The 16176-nt window shown below is 41.1% G+C and overlaps 1 protein-coding gene across 2 annotated transcripts; it reads left to right on the top strand.

Annotated features, from left to right (window-relative positions):
• The first annotated feature begins 1156 nt into the window (after positions 1-1156).
• On the top strand, positions 1157-11371 carry DNAJA1 (DnaJ heat shock protein family (Hsp40) member A1). Of its 2 annotated transcripts, none has more exons than XM_044265534.1 (9): positions 1157-1274; positions 2375-2516; positions 2664-2841; positions 4868-4972; positions 5657-5884; positions 7866-7980; positions 8844-8959; positions 9252-9352; positions 10153-11371. In XM_044265534.1, the coding sequence occupies exons 2-9, from the start codon at positions 2385-2387 to the stop codon at positions 10369-10371; spliced, it is 1194 nt and encodes a 397-aa protein (XP_044121469.1). In that variant the 5' UTR covers positions 1157-1274; positions 2375-2384; the 3' UTR covers positions 10372-11371. The 2 variants fall into 2 exon arrangements, with proteins under 2 accessions (XP_044121469.1, XP_044121470.1); XM_044265535.1 differs by lacking the exon at positions 1157-1274 and adding an exon at positions 1384-1461.
• The last annotated feature ends 4805 nt before the right edge of the window (positions 11372-16176 follow it).

Here is a 16176-nt window from a genome sequence, read left to right as displayed (position 1 = left end):
TACACTATATATCGACTGAATTTAAATTAAAAAAAAATCTTTAGAAAAAATGGTCAGCTCAACTACTTTCCCACAGATTCTTTTTCTATTCCATCAGATTTGATATAGGAGTCTATTCCTTGCTGACCTCTATTTTGTGGTTCTCTTGAGTTAGTTGGCATGTCTGGTTTCCTACTAAAATCTAAGCCATGTGAACCGGGCTTCTTCTACTTTGCATCTCCAGCTTCCTTGGCGGTAAATAAATACTTCTATGTTTAGTATTACTGAATATAACACTCCATTTTCCATTACGGCCCCCATCGGGACACTTAAAAGTGCAAGGACTCACTTTGCAGACTGTAAATCCAAGTTTCCAAACTGGTGGGTGTTAAAACTTAGGTAATTAAAACGATTTGTTAACCACTCTTGGTGCCTCTCACTGATCAACAAAGTGAATGCCAGGCCAGTAGCCCAAGGCCCTGTTTGGACCAAGATACTCCAAACATTTTCCTGTGCCCAACGTGTCACACATGGTCAGGACCAAGGTAAATAACATACGTGCATGGTCCTGGACTCGCACAAAGAGTTCTTCCCACTTGCAATTTGGTGGATTACAAGGCCACGGACTACGCGTCAAAAGGAGCAAGTTCAGAGACCTGGGAGATTGTCCAGAACAAGGCACTTCTTTCTCCGCGCGTTCCCAGAATCTCAGGACTGAGGAGCTAGGCCAATTACAGATGCCCAAAGCGGAAAAAAAAGGAGCCGGCAAGGAGGAGGTAGGGCAGGGTTTTGTTCTGAGATGTTCCTGTCCCGAACTCAGCTCCTGCACGCAGCTCTGTTCCCAAGCCCTTCTCGGGTCGCAGGCCGTGGAGGCCCCGCGGGCTCTGGAATCCGGAGTTGGGCTGGTATTGCCCCGCTTATAACTACCCCCGCTCCCGCCCGAGACTTCCGCACTCTGTGGCCCACCGGGTGGAGAAAGGAACTCCAGAAAGTTCCACGAGCTCCAGGAACCCAAGCTTGCACCCAGCCCCATAAGGCCCTTCGGCACAGCTCCTCCCAGGCCCATTGCCCCCGCGCTGTTGCCTAGGTAACCGCGGGGCGGTGGCAGCGGCGAAAGAGGCGGGACTTCCGCCGAGTGACGCGTCGGGACTCGGCTACAAAAGACGACGGCTGCGGCGCGCCGGGCGGAACTTTCCAGAACGCTCGGTGAGACGCGGAGGAGCGGCGGCTACCCGAGCTGCGCCCAGCAACGCGCTCCTTCCCGCTCCCCCACATCGGCCTCGGCCCTCTCACCGGTGAGTTTCAGCCCTCGCGCTTCCCCTCGTCCGAAGGCCGGCGCCATTGTTGGCACGGGAAGCCGGATGGGACCGCGGTCGGAGGCGGTTGGCTCCGCGTGGGCGGGAGGGTTGTCGGTTCCTGTATTCACGATTTTCATTTTGGGAGGGCTGGTGTGGTGCCGCGGCAACCCATCTCCGGCACGCGGTGAGTGGGCCCGAGACGTTACTGAAGCATTCTCCACTCTGTTTAGCCTGAGGTCCCCAAGGACTTGCCGCCTTCGGCTTTCCACCCGCCGCCCCCCCAAGTGCGCGCCCCCGCGTCCCCTCCGCCCCAGCTTGCTGGGGGGTGGGCGACCATACGCGCACGCGCGAGAGGGGCGAGGGGCTGCGGCGGGGAGCGGGGCGGAGGCTGCGGCCGCTTCTCTGGTCTCTCCTCCTTCTCTTTGTTGAAGGCTGGCTGGGGTTCTCCCACCCCTTCGGTCAAGGTGGAAAGAAGAAAACCTTTAAGATCTGCCCTTAGTGCAGGGGGAACCTAACGGCATATAAACTACGCTGGTTTGTGGGGGCTAGAGGGGTTCGGTGGTCAAAGTGGAGATGCTGTAAGTTCTGTGATTGAGAACATCCTTAGGTGGGGGGAGGGGAGGTTGCTTTCTTGTGCTTTTAATCAGTTTCGTAAACCACTCCCTTTACTCCTTCCCTGTGCCCACATTTTTTTTTTTTAATCTAGGGAGTGTGTGCTTATCAGATTTAACGAAGACAATGATAATGTAATAACCAATAAGCTGAACATATTGGTGCCCTTTTTGATTACTGCTGTCAGTACTGGAAAGAGAAACAGGAAGAATCCAGATAATCGTGGCGTTAGTATGGAGCTTTCCTGTGGGAGAGGGGGAATCAGCTGCCGAGGAAGGCCTTTGAATTATCCCGATAATTATTAGCTAATATTTAGTTGGTTAGAATTTATGGCTGAATTACCAAAGAATGGTTACCTTCTCTGAAGTTTTGGGAAGGCAGGCTTTTTAAATCAAATTTGGGGAATAAGCAGATTTCTCTGCCTTAACTCTGATTTTTACTAATTAAGATTTCCAGTTGAAAGTTAAAACTGCATTTTATTTCAGGCTGTAGAAAATGGTGAAAGAAACCACTTACTATGATGTTTTGGGGGTCAAACCCAATGCCACCCAAGAAGAACTGAAAAAGGCCTACAGGAAACTGGCTTTGAAGTACCACCCTGATAAGAATCCAAATGAAGGAGAAAAGGCAAGTGATGTTCTCAGACTCTTAAATGTCTGTGTGATTCTTTGCCAGGTGTATAGTACTTATTACAACCTGACAATGAGTACGTGTAATACAGTAACTGCTTTGCAACACTTTTAAGTGAAATTTTTTTTTTTTTTCCTCAAACAGTTTAAACAGATTTCTCAAGCTTATGAAGTACTCTCTGATGCAAAGAAAAGGGAATTATATGACAAAGGAGGTGAACAGGCAATTAAAGAAGGTGGAGCTGGTGGTGGTTTTGGCTCCCCCATGGACATCTTTGATATGTTTTTTGGAGGAGGAGGAAGAATGCAGAGAGAAAGGAGAGGTAAGAATAACCTAGTCTAGGGTGCCTGGGTAGCTCAGTGGGTTAAGCCTCTGCCTTCAGCTCAGGTCATGATCTTGGGGTCCTGGCTTTGAATCCCACATCAGGCTCTTTGCTCAGCAGGGAGCCTGCTTTCCTTCTCCCTCTCTGCCTGCTGCTCTGCCTACTTGTGATCTTTGTCAAATGAATAAATAAAATCCTAAAAAAAATAATAATAATAGTCTACATGGAGCAAATTAAAGTAGCCATTAGTGAAAGCAGATTCTTCAGAAAGTATCTATTTGAAATGCTTGTTTACATGTTGGTATAATGTTGCAAACTGACATATACTGCCACTTTGATTTATGATGTTTTTTAAACTGGGATTGATGTAGCCAAAAATAGGCCAATCAAGTTGGAACAAGTAAATGCTTGTAGGCCACCTGAGTGGCTCTAACAGCAGAGCATACAGCTCTTGATATTGGGGTTGTGAGTTCCAGCCCCATGTTGGGTATAGAGATTACTTAAAATGATTGCAAAGCCCTCTGATACCTTTATCAAGCATTAATTAAAAGAATAAAGGACAAAACACTTTCTAGAAAGCTTTTTTGACACACACACCCCCAATCCAGTTGGAGGTACATGGCCTTGTTCAGTTAAAGTTAGAAATTAACATTTTTTCAAGGTCATATATTGGAAGGTAGAGTCAGGAATCGAACACAGGTTTCTTAACTCCAAATAGCTTATGGCCTGTTTAATCTTGTTTTAGCTTCTTACTAAAATACGGGCGCTTAACCTTTAACAAATGTGGTTGCAGAATTTACTTCAGAAAAATATGCAGTCATAGTTAATTGTTGAGGATGATTTGTCCCACAGAAAAAAAGAGTGGTTTTTACTTAGAAAAAAAGAATTTTAAGGAATTGGCTGGCAGACTTTGACTTAGATTAATAAAAGTTGTTTTTTGGTGTGATACTGAAGGATATGTAACCACACTAAAAGAGTTTTTGTTTTCCTTTCTTGTGTTCTCAGATGTAAGAGGGGCAGTTTTTAGCATGCCAGAACCAACTGCATGGACTATATGTGATAAAGAACCACAGGTGGAACTAGGAACAAAAGGAGATATAGTTAATGGTGCTTCACACTCTTTGGGGAACTAAAAGTAGTCATTAGACATGCAGATAGGAGAAAATAGGCTTAAGGCAGTACTGTTCCGTGGCTGGTATGTCACTGGAAGAATCACTAACTAGGAATTTACTAATCGTTGGCAGGTGATTTCGTTTGTGTAGCCTTTGTGTCCTTAATGCAATCTCCACCTTCCACTTTGCATTTTAAGATGAGATAGGTCACTCCTTTGTATCCCCTGGCTGCATTTACATTTAGATTTATTTGAAACAAAAATTCCTTTATCTTTGGTCTTACTAAGGTGCTAAATGGCCATGTGTGATTAGCAGCTTCTGTATTAGATATCGGAGATACAAAATATATTTGTAACTGCAGGAAGGTGTATTAGCACTGTATGAGAAATACAGTTTTTAAATACTGTTGTCCCAAAAGTAAGTGTGCTACTCAAGAAGTGAGAACTAATGGTCTTCTGCAGAGACTGGGTAAGTATATTCGCTTCCCTGACCAATCTTGCTTAGTTGGACTTACTGTGTTAAATTTTTGAATGAAATAATTGGTCATAACATTGCTATACTAAGTGAGATTCAAAGAATATATTACAACAGAGATGCAGTTTGAGTTAATTTATTGGGAAACCTGCTGTTTAATAACTGGTTTCCCAAGTGATTTTGTAGTTGACATTTTTGATTGCTGTAGTTTGTAAGATGGCCGCAAATATGTCCGTAGGCAGTTACTTTCACCTAATTTTCCTCATCTGAAACTACATCGCATTTTGAGATCACAAGTGATAATGTGACCTTTTATGTATGTAGTAGGTGCTCAACAGATGTATCTTGTGAACGTCATCTTTCAGATCTTTCTTTGAAGTGCAGTGAACACAAAGAGTAGCAGCATCTTGGACTTTTAATGAGTACTGTTTTTGTTTTAGGTAAAAATGTTGTGCATCAGCTCTCAGTAACCTTAGAAGATTTATATAATGGTGCAACAAGAAAACTAGCTCTGCAAAAGAATGTGATTTGTGATAAATGTGAAGGTACGGTCTTTTAACACCTCTAAATATAACCGAAAATGAAACTGAAACTCTTCTGGATATATAAAACTGACAATACACTACCTAAATCTTGCAGGGTGCAAGTATGAAGAAAACATGAACCTACCACCTTGAGAAATACTGGCAAAATACCACCGTGTGTGTGTGTGTGTGCGCGCGCGCGCACAGATAATTGGGATCAATCAAATTTGGTGTGTTTTCCTCAACATTGTTTAGAGCTGAACAGTTGCTGTTCTCTCTAAAACTTAGACTCAAATTCATATGGTTTCAGAGTCTGTAATATGATTTTATTAGTGTCCTCTTTTTGGGACACTTAGCTGTTCAGAAAATTCTTTGCTAAGAACCTCTGATCTTTTTTTAAGTTATTTGTTGGAAATATTCTTTCCTAAAGAGTGAATGTTTTAAAAGGGTCCCATCTCACAGATAAAGTAGTCCTAGGAATGGTGCTTTGAGAGCACATGCTCAAAACAAGATTCTGAGTTGGCACTTTAAGACAGCAGTCAAAATGTCAGTAGATAATTGAAGCTGATGGTGGCTGTATTTTATCGAATGTGGAAACCTGAATTGTAGACTTTCAGGGCAGAATTGTATCAGATACATGGAAAAACTCATTTAAAAACTTGTAAATCTAATACTAATTAAAACATTTCTTTTTAAACTATTTAGGCCGAGGTGGTAAGAAAGGAGCAGTTGAGTGTTGTCCCAATTGCCGAGGTACTGGAATGCAAATAAGAATTCATCAGATAGGACCTGGAATGGTTCAGCAAATTCAGTCTGTGTGCATGGAGTGCCAGGGCCATGGGGAACGGATCAGTCCTAAAGATAGATGTAAAAGCTGCAATGGAAGGAAGATAGTTCGGGAGAAGAAGATTCTAGAAGTTCATATTGACAAAGGTGAGTTCTGAGCCCCTTATTGTGAGTTCTTGAGTGCTGTAACAAGTTTATTAATACTACATTTTGTAATTGTTAAAAACTATCTTGAATAGGTCTTATGTATGGTATCACCCAGGGATAAGTCTTAGCTACATAATAAATGCTTTTTTATGCCGAACTTTTGTATAATTGTAGTGAATACTTAAAGGATCTCCTCACTTAATGTAACACTGACATCAGCAAATGATTGAATAGTGTTCCATACTTAACTCTCTTCTATTAAGTCATTAGTTCTTCCACTTTTTTCTTGCAATTAACTTCACACAGTGGTAATTTTCTTGGGAACTGCTAAATTGAAGGGCTATGCCTACCTTTTTTAAAAATTTTTTAAATAATCTCCACCCAGGGGGCACCAGGGTGGCTCAGTCAGTTAAGTGTCTGCCTTCAGCTCAGGTCATGTTCGAGGGTCCTGGGATGGAGCCCCGAATTGAGCCCCCTGCTCATCAGGAAGCCTGCTTCTCCCTTTCCCACTGCTTGTGTTTCCTCTCTCGCTGTGTGTCTCTGTCAAATAAATAAAGTCTGTAAATCAGTCAGTCAATCAGTAATCAGTCAGTCTCTCCCCCACCCCCCCAACATTGGGCTTGCAGTTAGAACGCTGAAATGGAGTCATGTGCTCCACTGACTGAGCCAGTAAGGCATCCTGGAATATGCTTGCTTTGAAGGATGGAGGGTGGGGTGGTTAGGTGAAGAATTCTGGAGGTCTCATAAAAATTTCCTTAATTTTTCTAAACTAATGAGCATGTTTCATTAGTTGATATGTAAGAACTTAGATTATGAATATGTAGTAATGCTCATCAGATTTTATTAATTTAAAATAAACTAGTATTACATATTGCTTATTGGTGGAACTATTGATAATATGAACATTATATATTATTACATACATTTAACATTAACTTAAGCTCCTGAAGTAGCATTCTTCCATATGAATCAGGATACCAACTCCCTCATCATTTTTTCCTCTTTAATTGGTCCATGTTTAGTAGGATTTTTTTTTTTTTTTTTTTTTTTTTTCTCCTCCTGCTCTGGTAAGACCTCCCCTTTTGCTATGAGCAGTATGTATTTTGAGGGCATTAATGGTGAGTGAAGCCATTTTTGCTATATTTACCCATGTCTTCAAAGTAATGGAACAACTAGCAAAAGCTGGTTGTTTAATTGCTTCACCACCATAAAAAGACAGTTATTTGGCTTCATGAATGATTAAAGACTGTTTAGTTTTGTCAGTGTTGAATACTGGTGTTGTGGTTTAAGTTCTTAGTTTTTTAGAGGTACATACATATTCTGAAGTATTATGTCAGTATTTTGCTTCAAAATATGTTGGGGGGACCGTGGGTGGAGGTATAAATAAGTGAAAATGGTAGTCCTGCGTTGATAGCTGCTGGATCGTTTGGTGATTGTATAGGGATTCATTTTAGTATTGGCTACGAGTATGTTTAATGTTTTCTATGATGAGTGAAACAGTTCTCATGTGGGTCACCTTGGTGATCATTGTTTCAGGAGATAGAGGGATATGAGTAATGAAATTGAAATAATTAACATTTATAGTTAATAATGTTTGCTAGTCTGCTGATTTGGTGGCAATATGGGCCTTTTATTTAAGGCCTTGGTGAGGTAGGTCTCTGAGAAAGTTAGTGTTTATTTTGGAAGGTTATGCAACTTGCTTCCCCCAGGGTAATCCAGCTAGTAGTAAGTAATAGCTCTAAAATTTGGAGACCTACCTGCCTGTAGAGTTTGTGTTTTCTACTGCATTCACTTCGCAATGAAATGGAACTGATTTAATCATGTGGGCATTCTCAGTCATTTCAGTAAACCTACGTCTACAAAGACCTCCCCCTCCCCCCGCCCCAGATTTACAAACGGGCATCACTGTTTTTTTAACAGATTGAGATTCTGGCATTAGTTGGATGTTAAACAAGAGTATAATGAAATCTTTTGTTTTTAGGCATGAAAGATGGCCAGAAGATAACATTCCATGGTGAGGGAGACCAAGAACCAGGACTGGAACCAGGAGATATTATCATTGTTTTAGATCAGAAGGACCATGCTGTTTTTACTCGGTAAGAACTTTTATGAACTACTCAAATTGACATCTTGCATATTTTTTTAAATGGGCTTTTCATTACGTTAAAGACGTTTCTTGGAAATACTGTGAAATAATACTGTTTATGATGAACTTGGAGTGAAGCACAAGAATGATTAGCAACGTGTTAAATATCCATCTGTTGCGCCTGGGTGGCTCAGTGGGTTAAGCCGCTGCCTTCGGCTCAGGTCATGATCTCAGGGTCCTGGGATCGAGGCCCCCTGCATCGGGCTCTCTGCTCATCAGGGAGCCTGCTTCCTCCTCTCTGTCTCTGCCTAATTGTGATCTCTCTCTGTCAAATAAATAAATAAAATCTTTAAAAAAAAAATAAATATCCATCTGTTGCTAATATAAAGCATTGGATTGGAGTAGGGTTCCAATAAATGTGTTGGGAATGACACCCGAAGGAACTGGTTTTAATTTGATGAAAAAAGAGCATTACAACAAATGTCTCAATGGAAAATGCTGTCATTTGAGGTGACTCTACATGAGTTTTTTTGTAGAGTACTCTGAGTAAGATAATTTACTAATACAGAATGGAAAATAAAGTCGAAGCACAAGGAGGGAGTGGGATGTGTAACAGTTCAGGGATGGTAAGTAGTAGAGCCTCTCTAGAATGTAAAAGATTGTAAAATCTTGTCCAGGAAACAGCTGGCAGGATCCTTATATATTTGTTGTTTCTAGATCTCAGCTGTTGAGAATGGGGAAAGAAAGAACATCTTTGTAAAAGATACCCGTACACCCTTCCTGTTAAGAGAAAATAACTGCCTGCTATGGTACGTCTAATACTGGGTGATTTGAAAGATTGATTAAGTATATGTCATATTGACATTGATACAGGCGAGGAGAAGACCTTTTCATGTGTATGGACATACAGCTGGTTGAGGCACTGTGCGGTTTTCAAAAGCCAATATCTACTCTTGACAACCGAACCATTGTCATCACCTCTCATCCAGGTATAATACTTTAGATGAGCTTGTCTTTCTTCTAGTATTGTCATGATCTGCTCCTAGCTGGTATGGGCACTGAGAAAACTGGTATTTTACTTGGTCAGTTACATAATTTATAAGCTGAGCTGAAATTATATAGGGTATTGGGTCTTTTTGGAAGCTCCTAAAAAGGTAATGGGATTGATGGCTTCATGTAAATTTATTCCTAACAGTGAGCTAGCACATTCCTCTGTTCTTTTCTCCCCCTATTCATAAAAATGTGACTATTTAAGGAAAAATTTGGCTACTGTGTTTTTAGGTCAAATTGTCAAGCATGGGGATATCAAGTGTGTGCTAAATGAAGGCATGCCAATTTATCGTAGGCCATATGAGAAGGGTCGCCTCATCATCGAATTTAAGGTAAGCTATAAAGTATTGTAGGAATACCGAAGAATGATTAGCTTATTTAAAAAACAAGTTGTATTTCCAAATAGTAAGGTACATCAAATTGATACTCTTTCTTGTCCAGGAAGAAATAAATTAAGCCAATACAGGGCTATAACTGGGATTTTAAAGTTCAGCAGAAGCACTCAAAATAACTACTGTGGATTTTTAGCAAAATACTACAAGGCTGGTTTGCTAATAGGATGGTTTATAAAGCAACCCTCGGTCATTTTTTTTCAGTCTTAAATTGTCTGGCCCTTGATCCATAAATACAGCTTTTATTAAAAACATTTTTCAGTGATGCCAAGTTGGCAGTTTTGATAATTGAAATTCTGGTGACCATAGAGTTAAAAATACTATTTTTTAAATCATATTTTATAGAAATGGAGAATTGGGAGAAAAAAAAAACTATTGGGCAAAGAAAGAACTGCCTTCTTGAGAAAAAATAGCTTTTAAAAACCTGTTAAAAGGAATTAGTATTTATTTCAGGATGGGTTCTCCTATGTGCTGAGTAGAACAGTGATCATCACAACGCAATTTTACTAGGATAATATATATTTTTTTTATTACCTTAAGTTCTAGTTCATCATACTAGCTAGATAGATGCAGTGCCTTTTAGAACACATGTTCTAACTTGGGACTGGCAGATTGGCCAAAAGATCATCATGTGTGTCATCACATATTTTTCTGGGGGAAAAAATGGGTCAGTGGTAATACATATAAGGAACAAATGAAATACAGAAAACTGAACTTAAAATAGAGATTTCTTCTTGTAGGTAAATTTTCCTGAGAATGGCTTTCTGTCTCCTGATAAACTCTCTTTGCTGGAAAAACTGCTGCCTGAGAGGAAGGAAGTAGAAGAGACTGATGAAATGGACCAGGTAGAACTGGTGGACTTTGATCCAAATCAGGAAAGACGGCGCCATTACAATGGGGAAGCATATGAGGATGATGAACATCATCCCAGGGGTGGTGTTCAGTGTCAGACCTCTTAATGGGGCCAGTGAATAACACTGCTGGCATTTTATGTGCAGTAGTGAATGAGTGAAGGACTATAATCATAGCTCACTACTTGCTATTGTTTTTGTTTTAATATTCAACTATAGTAGTGTTTTAAAAGTTAAATGAAGAATAAACTCAAATATAAAAGCTCTGACTTTGCCCCGTATGTATGATGACTTCAGTGTGGAAGATAAGTTTAATATTTGTAAAAACTGCTTTCAAAAAAAATCTCCCCTAGCATTTGTTAGGCCATACCTTGTAATTAATTTCAGTTCTATGTATATGAAACAGCTCAGACTGAAATGCTGGGTGTATGTATTGACTTCAGTGTATGACCCTTAATTGTTAAGCTATGAAGTTAAAACTTGTATTTAATTGGCAATCAGACAATTTGTAGAGAAGTGTTGGTCTATAGTTACGTTAAGTGGGATTCATTGTGATGCCTCTGCATTTATTGCCTCAACTGTTACTTGAAGATGGCATGCTATGTAATTTGGCCTGTGGTATCAGTGATAGAAAGGATACCTCTTTAAAGAAGGGGTTTGTCATATGCTGCTGCTTGAGGGCTTGCACTTGTAGAATTGCATTCCCTTCTGTGCCATCTTTTTCTTCCCCATTTTTTTAATATATATATACATATATATATATCAGTCCTGGTTATACTTTTCTGCCTTCTCTTTGGACCATGATATCATAGCTTCAGAGTAGTGGCTTCGGGAGCAGGGTAACTTACAGTGAAGAGACATTTATGTGGAGAAATTTGCATGTATGAGATAGGAAGGTTTTTTTTATTTTTTTTTTTTATTTAAGGTATGTTACAGGCTTACTTTAACGCTCTGAAGTAACTGTAATTTAATGTTGGTAGTATAGCAAATTATGATGAATAGCTTTAAATGTATGTTTAAAAAGTCATGTTCACAAGCTTAAATCTGGTTATCAGAATTAAGCAATTGGAATGTATGAATGTCTCCTTAATATACTGATTACAAAGCATTTCCAGTGTGTCACTACAGGCTTTTTTTTCCCCTAGATTGAAAGCATTGTCTTTTCACTAAGTAAGATAGGAGATTCTTATTTAATTAGTTAAATGGGTAATACAAAATGTTACTTAAACTACAGTTAAATGTTAAACAAGAGTGTATGTGGGTGAGGGGTGAGTAATGAGCCAAAAGGGGTTTAAAAACTTAAGCAAACACTAGAGTGAGAATGTCAAGAGTGTTTGCCTATTTGTTCTGGTTCTGCTGCATCTCCCATAATCAGGAAGCTTAAACATTTCTAACCAAGAAGTGGCCCAGGTCTTAAGTTTCCTTGTAGGAGAAACTAAAACTTAGCGTATAAGAGTAGTTCCTTAAAAAAAGTATTCGAAATAATGGCTGTGACAAATCTTGAATTTCTAAAGAGAACGTATGTTGGCAATACATTTAATATTTTTAAAAAATAACACAAGCTCATGTTTCCCATCTCAGTCATGAGGGGAGTGTAAATCAAACCCACAGTGAGATACTATTTCACACCTACTAATCCAAAATGAAAACAGGTAAAAATAGAGAGAAATTGGAACTCTACCGTACTGGGGAGAGTGTAAAATGGTGTGTCTGTTATGGGAAAGTTGGGGCACTTCCTCAAAAAGCCAAACAAGGACTATAGGACTGGTGTGGTTCCCTCCTTGGCTAAGGAAGGTTCTTACTGCCAGTGTTCATTGCAGCATTCACAGTAGCCAAAGGGGAAACGAAACAAAGCCATAGCCAACTAAGGGACAAACCAAATGCGATGGTGCATGTATAGGTGACAGACACAGAAGGACAAATTATCATGTGCGTACAAATGTATGTATACTTAAATTAGGCACATTCATAGAGACCAATTATAGGGGCTAGGGAGATGAGGAATGGAGAGTTAGGGCTTGTGTGTGGTGATGGGAAGGTTTCAGATACACAGTGATGGTTATACAAGGTTGTGAATGTTACTTAATGCTACTGGGTTATACAGTTAAAAATGGTTAAAAATTCCATTTTAAGGGGCGCTTGGGTGGCTCAGGGGGTTGGACCTCTGCCTTCAGCTCAGGTCATGGTCTCAGGGTCCTGGGATCGAGCCCCACATCAGGCGCTCTGCTCAGCGGGGAGCCTGCTTCCCCCTCTCTCTCTGCCTGCCTCTCTGCCTACTTGTGTTATCTGCCTGTCAAATAAATAAATAAAATCTTTTAAAAAAAAAAAGTACATTTTAAAATAAAACAACAATCTGGAAGAAAAATTGCTAGAAGGAAATAGTTAACAATCTGGAGAGGCAGAAACAATAAGTTTGTAATCTAAAAACTGCCTCTGAGAACTTTGACCAAGGTCATCTTTTTTTTTTTTTTTTTTTTTTTTGACCAAGGTCATCTCTTAGAACTCTGACTAGGTCTGCCACAGGAACACCTGTGCTTCAACAAAAGTGCATTTCCCGCCCCCAGCACTAATGCTTTCTGATACTTCCCCCATCCATTCATACTCAGAGTGAATAAGAATGTCCCATGAGGATGCTTTTGGAACATGGTGGAAGATCTTCCTGAGTGTGAAGTTAGCATCCTATCTTTGATATATATGGTACTGTTTCTCAACCTTGGCTCCACTTAGAGTTGCCTGGGAAGCTCTAAAATGTCTGTGTCCTCCCCCCATCCTACCTCCAGGGATTTTGATGTAATGGAGCTGGGTATAGCTTAAGCATCAGGGTGGTCTTGAACAGCCAGGGTTCAACACTGCTAACAAGGGGTGCATAGTGATGTTAACTACCTAGGGTAGTAATGGCACTGCTAAGAGAATTGCTAGGGAAGGGCAAATAATGGCAGCCCTTATTACTGCTATTAAAAGTTTGAGACTCAGACCAAGAGAGCTCCCCAGCTTAGATGGACTCTTTATCACAATTTCCTTTTTGAAGTAAGTTGGGGAAATGGGATGTATAGAATCTAAATATCCAGTGGATAAAACTGCTGGCAAGCTGCAGCACTATAAAGATGTTCTTTTAAGGGTTTTTGAAGTCCTGGACATTTATCACTTAATTGGGTCAACGAGAATCCGAAATATCTACTTTGTACGTGGAGAAACTCCCCACTAGTCTTCTGGTTCTCAGGTTTGAGCAGTTGCTAAACCCTGCTGCCACATCTGATTCCATAGGTCAGGGACAGAACCTGAGAATTAGTTTTTCATGGCACTTAGAACCTCTGCTCTGGCAAAAGTGAAACGGAACAGCAAAAACTGGAATCCCAGTTATTTTAATTCATGCTCTTTTATTTCTCTCACTCCTTGTGGTCAGTTAAGGTAAATAAGTTCTAGTGGAATGTGGCCTAATAATCCAAGCATTCTTTTCTTTTTCCCAAACCTGAAGAGAAGCTGATAGCAGTTGGATTCAAAAAATAAAGAAATTGAGCTTTGGAATTACATCTAGTTCTCAGTGGGTCCTCCATGTGCAAGGTATGGGAATCTCTGGAATAACTTCAGCGTGCAAGTGTGTTTCTTTGTATTATGGGAACCGTAATAGGCTGTATCTCATAGAGTAGTTATGAGAATTAAATGAGGCTGCTTACATTGGAAGGAAGGGCTCAATAAATGCTCTTAGTTTTAGTCAAGCTGAAAAATAACGGGTGAAGAAACCAAATAGGACCTGAGTTTTGAAAAAAAAAGGTTACCTTGAAATACCCTCAGATCTTCAGTGTTTCCAGTCACTTATTCAGCAGTTGAATGGGGGATAGGACAAATGTCCTTACCCTTACAGAGATCAATTTACTGCCATGTACTTAAGTTTTTAAGTGCTGGAAGGCAATAGCAGATCTGTAGTGGCAGCAGAGGTCCTCCCTAGGGACCTGACACAACTTGGCTCTTTCAGAAGAGCTCAGTTGTCCATCTCTCCTCTCCCACTATTTGCAGGGAATACATTCCAAGTCACCCCCCAGCCTCCTGTGGATGCCTGAAAGCAAAGGTAGTTCTGAGCCCTATGTATGTTTTTACCTATACATACCTACCTACCTGTGTTCATATTTAGTTCATAAATTTGGCACAGTAAGAGATAGACAGCAATAATAAAGCATTTAGAACAATATGCTATAATGAAAGTTCCGTGAATGTGGTCTCAAACTATCTTACTGCACTGTACTCACCTTTCTGATGATGGGAGATAAAATGCCCATGAAAGGAGATGCAGGGAGGTGAATGATGAAAAGCACTGTAACATGATGTTAGGCTACTGTGGACTTAGATGCTATGTCAGGGGAAGATCATCTGCTTCCAGGCCACGGTTGACTACATGTAACTGAAACCACAGATATGGAGGGACTACTGTATGCTACTGCTTGGGGGTATCAAACTCCCTCCCTCTCCTGCTTATACTGGTAAGAGGCCAATAACAACATGATCTCTTCATAAGGTGAAAAGCCTAGTTGGTGCCATCAGAGACCTCCAGCCGCTGAGTGTTGGCTCCAGGAGGTGCACAGCGCCCACAGCTTTTTAGGGGTACCCTAGCCCAGGATGCAGGCCAGCTCCAGCACTGCTCAGCTTCTTCCAGACCTGGAACAAGGACAGAGACACCACTGTGTGCCTGGAGGGTCTGAGGCCCTCAAGCAGCTGGACACTGGTACAGGTTGGTGCAGTCAAGAAGCCTGGGTGGCCCCTCTCTCCCCTTGGCCTCAGTCCCTGGGGTTCCCCCTTACATAAGAATAGTTAGGTGTAGAGTAAATGCACAAGGTTTGTACAAAAGGAAATTGGAGACACAGCAGTTACCTGGGAAAGGCAGAAGATCACGGTTTTCAACTTTTTACTTGTTACACCAACTCATTAAGAAAAAAGACCTACTTAAGAGGCTCCAAATAGGGCACCTGGGTAGCTCAGTGGGTTAAGCCTCTGCCTTTGACCCAGGTCATGATCCCAGGGTCCTGGAATGGAGGCCCACATGGGGGCTCTGCTCAGCAGGGAGCCTGCTTCCCCCTCTCTCTGCCTGCTTTTCTGCCTACTTGTGATCTCTGTCAAATAAATAAAATCCTAAAAAAGAGGCTCCAAATCCAGGCTGCTTTCTCCACCTGGTCTCCCAAGATGCTACCATTTGTCCAGTATATATGCCTTGGAGCTAGAGCACACTGGTGCCTGGAAAGGCTCCTGCTAACTTGGACTGACCAAATCCTTTTACCCATGGGCTCCAGCTGGTCTTTTTATGGTTACCTCTTCCATGAAGCCTTTCCTAACTCAGAAGGGTTGATAAGGTGCCCTTCCTCCCATTATCCAAAAAACAGCAAGATTTCCTCATACCCCATTTTAAGTACTCCTTGAACTTGCATTTCTTCCCATAGAGCAAGTGCAAGTAGGGGGAACAGCAGGCAGAGGGAGAGGCTCCCCACTGACCCAGGGATCATGACATGAGCCGAAGGCAGACAACCTACTGGAACCACCCAGGCGCCCCCATTTCCTGCCTATTCTATGACAGGAACTGGTCTTAAGCCATCCTCAGTACTAGGTACAGGAAGAGACATTTGATAAAAATTTCTAGGAGTAAATGAATATGTGCGGACTAGATTGTTCTTCATAAGCATAAAGGAAATACTGTTAAAAAATTCAACTGCAGGGGCACCTGGGTGGCTCAGTGGGTTAATGCCTCTGCCTTCGGCTCAGGTCATGATCCTAGGGCAGGGCTCTCTGCTCCGCAGGGAACCTGCTTTCTCCCCTCTCTCTCTCTGCCTGCCTCTCTGCCTACTTGTGATTTCTGTCAAATAAATAAAATCTTAAAAAAAAAAAATTCAACTGCAAAACTGACTTTATTCAATGATTAGTGAATCCAGC

This window comes from Neovison vison, chromosome 9 (genome assembly GCF_020171115.1).
Source record: "Neovison vison isolate M4711 chromosome 9, ASM_NN_V1, whole genome shotgun sequence".
In the NCBI taxonomy this organism is placed as follows: Eukaryota; Metazoa; Chordata; class Mammalia; order Carnivora; family Mustelidae; genus Neogale; species Neogale vison.
This window is presented reverse-complemented; position numbering and strand designations above follow the sequence as displayed.